A 13533-nucleotide genomic window follows, 5' to 3' on the forward strand; every position below is an offset into this window, starting at 1 on the left:
GTCCTTCCAGTAAGAAGGCAGGAGGGGTGCAAGAAGTTGGGAGGGGACACAACCAGAACAGCTGACCTGAACTAGCCAAAGGGATATTCCATACCATAAAACATCACATTGAGTATGTAAACTGGGAGGAGCTGGCTGGCGCCTGTGGATTGCTGCTCAGGGACTGGCTGGGCATCGGTCAGCAGTGGTGAGCAATTGTATTGCAGATCACTTGGGTCTTTTTCTTTCCTTTTGTCTTTTATTCCTCTCCCTCTCTCTCCCCATTTAATTACAGTTGTTGTTATTTTAATTTATATTATTTTATTTTATTTCTATTATTAAATTGTTCTTACCTCAACCCATGAGCTTTAGCTTTTTTCCGAATCTCCTCCCCACACTCAGGGGGGTGGGACAGGCAGTCAGCAAGCAGCTGCTTAGCTGCCAGCTGGGGTTAAACCACAACAATATACCTACATCTTTATACATTTACCTCTTTGTGTCAGTGTGCATGTGCATGTGAATTGATTTAGATACCCCATCTATAATTAAGTTACTCTTGTGATTGCAGTAAATCCTATTGATTACCTTCGTAAATGTCAAATTAGTCAATGATTAATTGCTGCTAAAATCTTGTGATCCACCTTAAAATATCCACCTTAAACTCTGAATAAACAAACCTTAAACAACCTTTAGACATAAACCACTGCAGAAGTCTGAGACTAAAATGGGACCCAGCTGCACCTAAGCTCTATCAGGTGTTTAGAAAGCAAGGGGGTCTTCTCTGAAACTTGTGACTCAATATGAGGGTCTCCCTTACCCTTCTGCATCTTCAGTCCCTAAATTATTCTAGCTCGATTCTAAACCGACCTTCCTTTGTATGTTTCATCTATGTAATAAGTAATAGAGTGAACCTTGCATTAAGCTTTGTGACATCATGCTCCCACAAATTCATAGTAAAACCATATTTCGCGAATACCTTTGATTCTTTAAGCAGTCTAAACCATTCATTCATTACATTGTGCCATTATATCAAAACCCCCAAGTATAACACAAAAAAAGGTGGTAATTAAGGCAGTATTTTACATTTTATATAAAACTGAAGACTGCATCTTTGTGAACTCTCCTAATTACATTCTGTGTGTTCCAAACTATAAGAACATATGACAGGCCGATATCATTAATGGCATACAACATCAGTAAAACATTAAAACATCTTCAACCTGATCAAGTTGCTCAGAGCCCTGTCCAACCTGACTTTCAATGTTTCCAGGGATGGGGATATCTACCATCTCTCTGGGCAACCTGTTCTAGTGTTTCACGACCTTCATCATAAAAAATTTCTTCCTTGTATCTAGTCTTTATAAAAATAGTATGTTACAATAAAGTAGACAAATACTTAGATATCCTTAGATCACAGCTCGTAGTGATCAGTTGTCAAAATTCTGTTAAAAATACATTAAAGTAACGAAGAGTTAAGAAAAATTTAAGGGCAGTGAAAAGCAGTGATAATAAAAAAAGTGTGTTAACATATCACTGACTTTATAACAGCAATACTTTTCCTATTTTTGCTACAAACCCCAACAAATTTGTACAATGAAATTATTATACTATTGCACTTAGGGAAACTGAAAGATCTGAGGAAATGGTAGTAATGACACAGTGCATAGGCAGATGAATGTTTACCAGCTGCTGAATGATAACATGCTTACTGTACATGTGTGAGAACCTAGAAAACTAAGAAAACTTGATTGCTACTCAATATAAACATCAATATGTATGTTGATTAAAAAGAAGCACAAAAGTTTGGTTGTAATAAGGAAAATGGGCCCTTGTAATGACTCCATATTTTGAAATGCGTATCTTTTCTTTTGCCTTTTTAAGGGTAAGATGTTAAAGCGTAGCTGGGAAATTCTGAAATATTTCAAAAATATCACTCACATAGTACGATTTTAACCAAGTGCCCACACATGAAGCAAGTTGCTTTGATTTTCAGTTCTACTAACACCACAGAAAAAGTAAATAACCTTTCAGACAAGGTGTGACACATGCTCTTATCATATGCTTCATCTTCCTCATTTAACATATAACCTTACTAACCAAAACCCAAATCAAGAACCTGAAAAGACAGAGCAGGCTTTGCTGAAGATCCACTGGATAATTATAGTTTCTACCACAGGTTGGAAATGTAACTTACTTTTATTATCTAGCTGAGCTCTGTATTTACTAAATCCTTTTAGCCGTACTCTCTGGCCCAGAAGATCAAGGAACTCTTCAAAAGCTGGTCCTGCCATCTCATTGTTATACATTTCTTCCTCTGTGCTTTGACCTGCTTTGCAGTAAAGGATGCCAATCTTATGTTGAAAGCTCAGCTGAAAAAAGGAAAAAAAAAAAAAAAAAGAAAAGGAAAAATTACAGAAGCAAAGGAAAGTCAATATTACAACAAATATTAACAATTAAAAGATAACACTGTTATAACCCCTGGCAGAAGTTATATGAAAGTGAAAAAGTAAGTATTCTGATTTTGGAAATTAAGTCACTGCAGAAAGGAGGAAGAAAAAAAAAAAGAAAAAAACCACTCAACAGCTATCTTGAAAGAAAACTGGATTGTCACTATCTAAACACAGATAAAAGCAGTACATGACCACTTTCAACTGAGTTATTAGAAAAGCACACTCTAATTCATGTTACAGTATAAGAACTTTAACTGGCAATTTTTGTATAACTCTCTTCTTTCTCAGATTCAAAACAAGGTGAGCTTACTTCCCCATATTTCTACTCTTTAAAGATCAGTGTGGTTCAGCTAAAACAGGCCCTGAGAACAGTAATTTGTTACATGTAACCTTTTGCCCTCCCCATAAAATCATCCAGTATTAAAAATTATTCCCCATTTTCAAAAATATACTTCAAGCTAGAAATCAGATTGCAGTTAGTTTTGTTAAACAAAGTTGCAGTTCTAAAACACTAGAAGAGATAAATTGCTTCTATTAAAAAAAGTATAAAAACTATAAAAAAGTGAAGTATAAAAAGAAATGACTTCTTGAGCAAAGTATTGTCTTGTTTTCTTAGGTTTTATGCATACTTAAGATGACAAACAGGAAACTTCCATGTGAATGGATTAGTCTTACTTTTCTTAACTGACACCTTTTAGAGCGCCACAAACTGACAGAGACCATCCGTCACACCTGCTTCCCTTAAGACATTTATCTGTATTCATGACTCAAATCAACTCTCCAGCCATAGACTTCTCTTAATCAAACTTCAGGATTCATGTCTAAAAGGTTTGCTGTGCAAAGACTGTATATGTTCCTATTAGACCAGAGGTGACAAGAACAGTCTGCTTCACCTTGGTCATACATATGTAACGCACAGACTGCCGTGTTCAGTACATTGTAAAACTCAAACCCATAAACGTGCTAGTCCACTGGTGTTTTACCACAATTTTGAGGGAAAGTTATAAGACAGGAATACTAAAAGCTAAAGTCAAAACATACGTACATGAAAGAGGAAAGTGTTTCAAAAATATCATTCCAGACTTCAAATAATCCCAAACCTTCCCTCTTCAATAAATGCTGCGTTTCTCCATTCCAAGTGGAGACTTCTATACAAGGCAGTTGCCAACAGTCAATTAAAAAAAAAAAAAAAAAAAAAGAAAAGAAAAAAAATCCATTCCCCAAATCTTCATCACCCCTGGAGAAATAAAAGCTTTCACTGTGCTTTTGCTAAGTCTTCTGTGTTTTCAGGACCCTACTGCTTTTTTAAGGCAATTCAAGATTTAACTTGACAGCATTCTAGATGTAACTATTTACGTTCATACACAACCAACACCAAAAAAATTAGTGCCCAAGATGTCCATGTTCATAAAGATTTCTGAAGGCCATAGGCAGAATCATTGACATGAAGAATGCCCCAAAGGTAAATGTATTAAAAATGAAGTAACAGGGAAATGCTAGACCATTATAAGCCTACAGCAAAACACTTCAGAACACCAACTGGGCCTGGAGTTCTTTTCTTATTATGAAGTTAAGCCTACCAGTGGGACAATTCTCATTTTCACTAATACAAACAGCCTAACTCCGTGATTTCAGCAGATCTGTATTCATGGCAATGCACACTACAGAATGTGGTCTACTGGAGCAGAAAATCGGCAGCACAGCAGGAATAAGAGCAAGGTATGACGGCAGCCCTCCTGACCCCTGGTAAGCCCCAGTCCCTCCTCTCCCTTTGGTATAACTGCTTTATGTAGGGGAGAGCCCTTGTGGAACATACTCCGGCAGAAGGCCACTGACCAGGGAGCATTCAGGCACAAACAGGCTCAGGAAGGACAGGGATGAGGAACGGTGCTGCACAAGGGTTTCACCTGGGCAGCACAGAACACAGAATTAGGAACTGTGGCAGTTTGATGTGGAATGGGAGGGATGACCGTCCGAAATAAAAGGAGATTCTGGGTTATGGATGCACTGCAGGAGCCTCCTGAGCCAGACTGCTGAACTCGAGCAGGGCAGGGTTAAGACACCAGCCTGCTCTTGTCATTCCCTTTTGACTGGCATTAGGTACTATCCATCCAAAGTGCTTCCTCGTCTGACCCCTGTTTTGAAGCCCGGAGAAAGTTAGGTGTTTAGCAAAAGGTTCCAGATCGCACACTGGTGACTACTTTACTCAGTGGAAAGCTAGCATGAACATTTCACAAAGGAAACTGGAAGAGAACTGTTCATATAAACATTAGATTTCAGGAAGCAGTACTATTTCTTGACACTTCCCAGCAGAGACTTAGAGTGATGGTGAGCACAGTGCCATCTCTATCCCAGCTCCGCATCAAATAGTTTCGCTTAAACTACAGGGAATTTAAGTTAATTTCCTTGACCTCACACTAGAACGGAGGAGTGAAGTTAAATGCTAACTAAGCCACCAACAATAGGGGCAACAACTAACCGTAAAGAAGCACCTGGGCAAAACATTCAGTCGAGAAATATGCAGTCACACTCCTTCATTCTTTCTGAGGACACCAGTCACTCCTGAACTTGTTCATGAATATCATTATCATTCCAAACAGGAGTGAAGTACACCTCTGTCTTCCAGAACAACCTACCAGCTCTTGGTTTAAACACTGTCCTAGGAGACACTGAAGACAAGGATCTATAACTCCCAAGCCCAAGGAAGAAATTAATACTGGGGTTCACTTCATGGTCAAATACTGTAATCACTAGGCAATTATGTACAAATTTGATTCTACCAGTACCACTATTCCTAAACAAAGCAGCAGCTGCAAGCTCATGTGCAGTCTGAACCTCCTACCTGTGTGCTAGAAGCACTCAAGGCTATGAAATTAGAAGAATTAAGCAAAAGAACTCTCACACCAAGATCGTGGGGACTGTGCAGAAGCAGAAATCAAGGTACTTATAGAACATCGATGCCTAAGAAAGAAGTAACTAAGTGAGCTTTAGCAGGCTCTTCTTATGTAGTACATTTGACAGGCAAAAAACCCCTACCAGAATATTTAAAATTGATAAAGTCTGCCAGTTTTTAAACAGTACCGCATGCTTATTCAAGTCTTTTGAAGTAAATATTTGCAGACATAGTTCCGATTTCATGATTTCTAAAATAAGACATCTTACATTCAATGTAACACTGAGAACAATTTAATAATGTGCCATCAGAAAACAGTTTCTAAACCCAGTTAGCTACTTGGGTATATGATGGGTATTAAAGGCACACAGCAGTCCTTCCTGACTCAAAATGACTATGTTCTAGTCAGAACCGCGCACTGAATCTTGGCATCTTGCTGTCTTCCTGCACAGTTTAGATTCTCTATCATGCAACAACTAGTTGACTTTCCTCGTGTACAGATTTTAGAAGTTTTCTGGCAAGGAACCTCAAGAGATGCCACTGAATAGCCACTAAGTATCACTGCAATCAAAGCTCCTAATTATTTTGGGGTTTTTGTAAACTTCAGCCTTTGGCCTAGAGAGAAATGAACATTCCCAGAGGGATATGAGGAGAACAAAAAAACATATATACAAGAAGAAATTGGGAGAGGGATGTAGGGGGTAATTAGAGAGCGGTAAAAATAAATAAAATAAAATCTTGTTCAGGTTAAAGATAAATTGTTGACTTGTCTTGTAAATTTACAGCCACACCTAATGCTGATCATCATATGCCAGAATAAATTAGGAAAATGCAGATTCTTTAGTTATATATTCAAATTAGGTCAACCATCCAATTTGCATCTACTTTCTACTGTCGTTTTAGAGACAAGTTTTAGCCACATATTTCCTCCATAAGCCATACTAGATTTTGCTGAAAACTGCGAAACTGGTAGAAAATGAAATCAAAACACTGAAACTGCCTTCAGTCTGCTGAGGGACGATACAAATATTTAATGCACCATTACGCAAAATGAATATTATTCTGGTGACGGTATTAATCCTCTAGATCATGATTCATATTTTTAAATTCACGACACTTCAGCCAGTCATCACCCTCAGTTACCAAGGATAACTCTTTTTATATTTGCTTGATTAGTAAACTGAAAGCATCAAGTTCATAAGAGGATTAAAGGCATAAATGGATCTCATGCCAGTTCCATGCACAGCTTTCTATGTTCAAGTAATTACCTCATAACAAGCAACACATAAGGTACATTAATACTACATTTCATCAGGTGACAGCCCATTTCACAACAGGACTGAATTTTCAGGACTGATCACCCAAAACAAAGAGAAGTGCTATGTAACACTGTGTCCTAAAAATAGGTGTCGATGATTAAAGAATTACTTTGGTCAGTTCAGTGAAGAACCTCCATTTCCAAATTTTGGGAAATATTTATAGTGAGTTTGGGAAATATTCAGGTCAGGTCAAATAAACTGATACTCTGTATTGCCTAGAACATACTGCCTCTTCTGAACAGTGAATATTAGTTACTAGATTAACTTAAGCTCACTCTGGGGTTCAGACAGGAAAGAAGGAGACCAACAGTACATCAGGAACACTTAAGATTCAGAACTGAGTGCTTCTGTTTTTTCTTCATTGTTTTACCAGAAGAACTGACAAACTCAGGAGAAAATAAGAACATTTGGCAAAATGAATTTTCAATTAAAAGTCCTCCACAAAGACTACAGTGAACGAAAGTGGTAAAATATACATACAAAACTAGCTTAACAATCCACCCAAAAAAGCAATTCTCTTCCTGTCTACATTTACGTGGTTTTGAGCAATTGTTACAGCCACAAAAGATGACAGAAGAATTATGGTAGACACTACCAATGCTAGAAGCAATCACTACATTTGAAACTGAATGAGCATTAAAAAATCGATTATACCACCATCATAATCAACTGGATTCACCAGCTGACTCAAGTTCAAAAGATTAGATACTAACTTTTGCCTAGAAAGTGCAATATTCACTTTAAATGAACATTTTTTAAAAACATGGTTTTAAAAATTGGTTTGAAAGCCATTACATTACATTACAAGCCCATGCTTGAAAAAATATTCAGAAGCTACAAATTTAATCACTAGCTTTGAATAAAGCAGATTCACTTTACTGAACCAAATAAGCCTCAGCATTTTCTCTTCAAATTGAAGCCATATGAATATTTCATTGCCATGTAGTTAACTCATTAGTCTCAATCACAATTCCAGTTGTTTGACCCCAGAAGCATTCTATTCTAGTAAGACTACTTCATGTTAATCAGAAAATGTTGCTGTAAAAAACAATCAAAAATTTTCGATGTAGAGACTTAATATGTTACATCCTTTTGACTCCCTACCTATACACAACAGTAATAAGATGTTAGATGTATTTTTATTTGTATCCAGCATTTGTAAAAATTAAAGGGCAAATGCAGATCATGAAAATCACTTCCTACTGATGTTAAAAGTTTAGTTATGATCTTTCTCTTACTCACTCATCTAAAGAGAATCTACATAGACAGTTTTTTCTCTAAGCTGCAATGTATTTTAAGAACAATCTTCTTAGAAAAGCAAACCTCATTTCGTCAATGAAAATACACAAGTATCTCTAAAACTAAGAAAGTGAATGGTTTGCATTACAGATCCACGTTTATTAACATTGCCTGTGAAATACTTTTTATTTTTTTTAATGAATAGTCTTTAAAAGAAAAGTCATGTGCTACATACCCCTTGTTCATCCAGTTTAAGCAGCTGTTCAGGTACTTTGGGTGAGTTGGAAGCCTGTCTCAGGCACTGAATGCTCAGCTCTGGTATTACATACTCCAGTACCTCTTTGAGAGGCAGACCTCTTGCTGTGCCATGCCGAGCAGTGGATGGTATAGCATCTTCTAAAATTGCTCCTCTAAGTGTAGTAAGCTGCAGTAAAGGTAAAACACACAAAACATTTCAAGTTCTAACACGGCAATGACTTTTAAGGATATAAACCTCAGGTTTCAGCAAAAGCATGGAAGAAAGAATGTGAAGGAAAAGATCTTTATTTTTGAATTTTTTTAACCAGTAAAAACTTTACTACACAACTTTTAAAAAGGAGACAGGTTCTTATGGTCTCAGTGACAAATATATTTTTTGTTCAAAGAAATTCACTGATTATTTTATTAATTTATTCTAATTCCTAGAAATTTTACTTTTTTTTGGGGGGAAACACTAGAAAAACTAAAATTTGATCATTTTAATGCCATACTGTCCTAGCAGACACAGTAGTTGAATGCAAGGTGGACAAGTGAGGTAAGCCACCACCTTCATTTAAGCCATCCACCTATTTTTTAAACCATGATGCTTTATCTTCATTAGATTTGGCAAAAAAGAGAGTAATTTCTTAGAAGTGAGTCAGCTGAATCACCTCTCCACACATATATGCAGAGATGCCCATTTTTTGGCAACAAAAGAAAAACCTGACCTAAAAAAACCCTTATATATATGTTTCTGTATCTGTTTGTAAAAGCACGTGAGCCCAGAGATATCAGGAGGTCTCGCTAACACTTCTTTGTGCCCTAATCACAATAAAAAGCAATAGCCTTAAGGATTATGAAAACTCATAGTTACTTGCTACAATAATAACATTCTCTATTTTTATACAAATCAAAGCCAGTTCCTGTGATCAAGAAATTAGTTTGCAAGAGATACTAATGTGCTTGAAGTAGAAGTTGAGTTGTGTCCTACAACAATCACAAGTGAGCTGGTCTTCCAAATCAATTATTTTTACCAACATTTGATTATTCCTTCCTGTATGTAGAAGTATATAATAATATCACACAGAAAAAAAAAAAAAGCATTTTGAAACAAAACACAGAACTACAAATAAGTCATAGTACTAGCTTTCATATTTTTCCCCTTCTTTTTCCCCTACATTTATTAATCTTTTATTTCTATCATTAGAAACTTAACATCAAGCAGCTTGATCCAAGCTTATCTTCAGCTTTGTTCTTAAGATCTGTCCCCTTGCTTGGCTCTTACATGTAGTTCCTTCCAGCCAACTCACCTCCTTTTGGGTGTCTGCTCGAAAAGAGAAAAATTCTATGCAGTACAGAAGACAAAAACTTTGTTCCAGGAGTAACTACATTTACTAACAGTACAAGAAACCTCCCTTTCCCAGTAACAGATTTACTTTGAAAGTTAGCAATGTATCCACAGACAGGCAACTAGCATCCTAAGCTCTTAAGTTAATTTTTCCATTCCCTTGCAGAATTACTGAAAGAACATTACCTCACTTGTCCTGAAAACTATACGATAGTTGAACTGAGATCCTTCTTTTTCCTTTGCATCTTCAACCTTTTCCCTCCGGATGCTGACTGCTACAGGTCCGAGATTTTCATCTATTCCAAAGTAGTTCTGATGCTCTTTTGCACAAGAGTGAATGAAAAGAGAAGAGAATAATAAAGTATGACTCTCCTAGAAAACGTTTATCAAATTTTATTAAAAATTTCTGCAGCTAGACAAAAAATATTATTTTAAATTGAGCTATGAGATCAATGAATACATTGGCTTTTGATCTTCTGAACTGCACAGTAAGTACATAAATCACAAAATACTAATTCTGATGAGCAGAATGGTCCCTCATATCACATAACTCAAATTACTGCAACTGCTGTTACTACGAAATAACTTTTTTTTGCATTTTTTGTTACTATGAAATCATTTTGCTTGATGCTGTAAGAAAATACTCTGGAGAAACTATACATAAAGTCTTCAACAAAAGCTAACAGTCTTTAAAAAAATAAGGTGCTATGTAGCTTTCTTCATTTCATTCAACTAATTCTTATTCTCGTTTAAGACTTTATATTCAAAGTAGCAACTCATTTTTAACAAGTGAAAAGTGAGGTTAGCAATCCTTCAGTCTTTGATGAATAGTTAAATTCATCTGTGAGCCAACTGGCCCAGTCTGGGAGAGCAAAGCGCTACTGACAGAAGAGAAAGATCAAGTCAGAGACCATTTAAGCAGACTAGACACACTCAAGTCCATGGGACCAAACAGGATACACGTTGAGGGAACCAGCCGATGTCGCTGTAAAGCCACCCTTTATCACCTTTGACAGGTCACAGTAAGTAGTTACACCCACCTTTAAAAAGGGCAAGAAAGAGAGTCTGGGAAGCTATAGACTTCTCACCATAAACCTTAGTTCCCAGGGAGATTAAGGGACAAATTCTCATGGAAGACATTTCCAGGCACATGAAGGACAAAAACATGCTTGGAAACAGCCTGCATAGATTTACCAAATGCAAATCATGCATGACCAACTCGGTTACTTTCTACAATGAGATGACTGGCTTTATGGATGCGGAAGGAGCAATGAATGTCGCCTACTTGTATTTTAGCAAAACTTTTTACACAATCTGCTACAGTGTCCATGTAGCTAAACTGAAAAGACATGGTTTGGACATGCAAATTACAAGGTGGACACAATCTGGCTGGACAGCTGGCCTCAAAGGACTGTGATCAGTAATACAAATTCTAATCAGTGGCCAGTTACTAAAATGTTTATCAAAAGTTGACAGTGGGGCTGTTACTAATTTATTTTTTTTAATTATCTAAATGGTAGAATGGAACACACCCTCAACAAGTTCGTGTACGTAACCAAACTCAAGGAGAGCATTCAGGTACTGGTGGTTAGGGCTGTAGCTGAGTGCAATAAATGAAGGGCAATAACTGGCAGGATTTTAACAAAGGAGTAGTATGTGCATTGGGCAGATAGTGAGATGCACAAACCTTGCAGTATTTTACAAAAGGCGGTTAACTCATCCGCACAGGCCGAGTCCTTTAGCATAGGGTGTCCGTGCCTCACTGCCCACTCTCCCCTTCCTCGGGATGCTGAGATGGGACAGCTGAGCTGCATGTGAAGCAGCTCCTAAAACACCCAAGTTTTCAACCTGACCTGTTAAACCAAACTCTCCTTTTGACAATCTAAAAAAATGGACTGACAAAAGCCTTGTGAAGACCAACACAGCCCTGTATCTGGACCAGAGCAAGCTCATTCAACAGCACAGGCTGGGGACCAACTGCCTCAGGAGCAGCTCTGTGGAAAAGGACTGGGGACCCTGGTGAGCAACAGGCTGCAGCCAGCAGAACCCCCTGCAGAGATGAAGGCCAACCACACTCTGGGCTGCACTAGCAAGAGCATGCCAGCAGGTCAGGAGAAGACATTATGCCTCTCCATTTGGCACCTTTGAGACCACGTAAGGAGTGGTGTCCAGTTTTGGACAGAGTGGGACAAGGTCAGCAGACAACTACCAAGACAATCAGGGGGCTGGAGCATATAGCAGATGAGGAGAAGCCGAAAGAGGTGGGCTTGTGCAGCCTGGAGAAGAGCAGGTTATGGGGGGAAATAACTACAGGACACCACTAGCTGATGGGCTTTATAGGGAAAGAAGAGCCAGACTCTTCTCCAAGGTACAGAAAGGAGAAGAAGCGACCACCGCAAGATGCAGCCCCTCACTGAGGGGAATCAAACACAGGAACTGGCTGCCAGGAGAATTTGTGAAATCTCCATCCACAGAGATGGTCAAAAGCTAAAGGGGAATAGGTTCTGAGCAACCTGTTCAGGACCTGTCTTTAAAGGCAGCTTTAAACAGGGAATTAGACTGGATGACCTCCAGAAATGTCTTCCAGTCCAATCTATGCTGTAATTCCTTATTTTAAATAGCAATGAAGAAATACACTAATTTCTCCTTTTAAGATTGCCTGGATTAAATATAACACTTTGCTAGCATTTTTGAGCTACTTTGAAACATGTTTTTTTTAATAATGTATTTATAGGCATGTGTAAAGAAGTTTTTGCAAAATGTCTTTCACTGCAAAGTCATCCATATTCCCAGAATGGGTACAAAAAAGAAAACGTTACATCTACATAAATGACAGCCTTATTTGTCAAATCAAATCAAGTTTAAATTAAGCTTCCAGTAGCCTTTCAAAAATCTATCTATAAAGTATGTTTGTGGTTACAGTCCATTTCCCAGTGGAGAGAAAATGAGTAGCAGCACATTACAACTAGCACCGTTTATTTTGGAAGGAACACCTGGGATCAAAGGGGCACTGACAGTAAATTATCGCTCGTGCTCACCAACTACGTTCCTTCCCCAACCTAAGCATTCTACTTGCATGGATAAATTATATCTCATGGATTTCCCAGTGTTAATTAAAACTTTGAGCTTCGATAGGCAAATTTATCAAATGGAACAGGATTTTACAGGGCGAGGGAGGGAGGGAGATGGTGGATGATGAGAGATGTGTCGGTGGGGGGACAGGACGGGACAGATTCAGAGGCCAAACACTTTCAACAACATAAAAACTCCCCACAGCTGCATATTCAGGCTTTGAAAAAAGGTAAACTTCTGAGTTAGGGTTTCTATAGCCTTCCATTTTGATGTAAATCTGGAAAAGGGTATTACACAGTTACTAGATTTCTTGGCTGCAGTTTCAGGGAGCAGAAAAATGCAAGCTTGGCATATATCTGCTTATTTCTCATACAATAGGAAAGACACAAAACCAAAGATGTTACATATGTACCTTCATAGATAAAGCAGTTTCAAGAACGGGAATTAAAGAAGCTGAATTAAAGAATAGCATGGCTACTGCTATTCTGGGATTTGGGGAAAACATTTTTAATTCAAGGCGTGCTTTTCTAAAAATTTCATAAAGTGCAAACACATTAAGCTCATTTAAATGTATTTATGCTGATTTTAAAGTATCAACTCGAGAGAAAATAAGAAAATAAGTGTCATTTTCTAACTGTTTAAAAGAGAGATGGCAAAATATTCCTTATTTTTTACTTTTTCGTTTTGAGAAATAATTGTCAACTTTTCTTCTAATACAAAAGTCTTACTTATACAAAACTGAGTTAATACCAAAAGCTTGCTAAGCCTGTACATTTCTTCTAGGACATTTTGTCATTGTTGTATCGGCAGACAGATACAACAATATACTAAGAAACAGTTGCAAGCATCCCTCAAATAACAAACATGGTAGTCAAGTCTCAAGGTATTATGAGGATAATTGCACAAGGGGAAAAGGACACATAAATAATAATAAAAGCATATTTCAATTATACTTTGCAAAGATCAACAGACTTTTTTTTTCCATTCTCATCCCCT

General features: G+C 37.5%; 1 protein-coding gene across 8 annotated transcripts in view; it reads right to left on the bottom strand.

Moving 5' to 3' along the window:
- The window catches only part of SIPA1L2 (signal induced proliferation associated 1 like 2), a 151891-nt gene that overhangs the window by 70250 nt on the left and 68108 nt on the right, over positions 1-13533 (bottom strand). For all 8 annotated transcript variants that reach the window (XM_056343722.1, XM_056343721.1, XM_056343725.1 and 5 more), the window contains 3 exons: positions 9652-9785; positions 8116-8304; positions 2174-2348 (listed from right to left, as the gene is read on the bottom strand). In XM_056343722.1, coding sequence (XP_056199697.1) covers positions 2174-2348; positions 8116-8304; positions 9652-9785 — 498 coding nt within the window. The remainder of the gene's footprint in view (positions 1-2173; positions 2349-8115; positions 8305-9651; positions 9786-13533) is intronic.

This window comes from Falco biarmicus, chromosome 6 (genome assembly GCF_023638135.1).
Source record: "Falco biarmicus isolate bFalBia1 chromosome 6, bFalBia1.pri, whole genome shotgun sequence".
Lineage (NCBI taxonomy): Eukaryota > Metazoa > Chordata > Aves > Falconiformes > Falconidae > Falco > Falco biarmicus.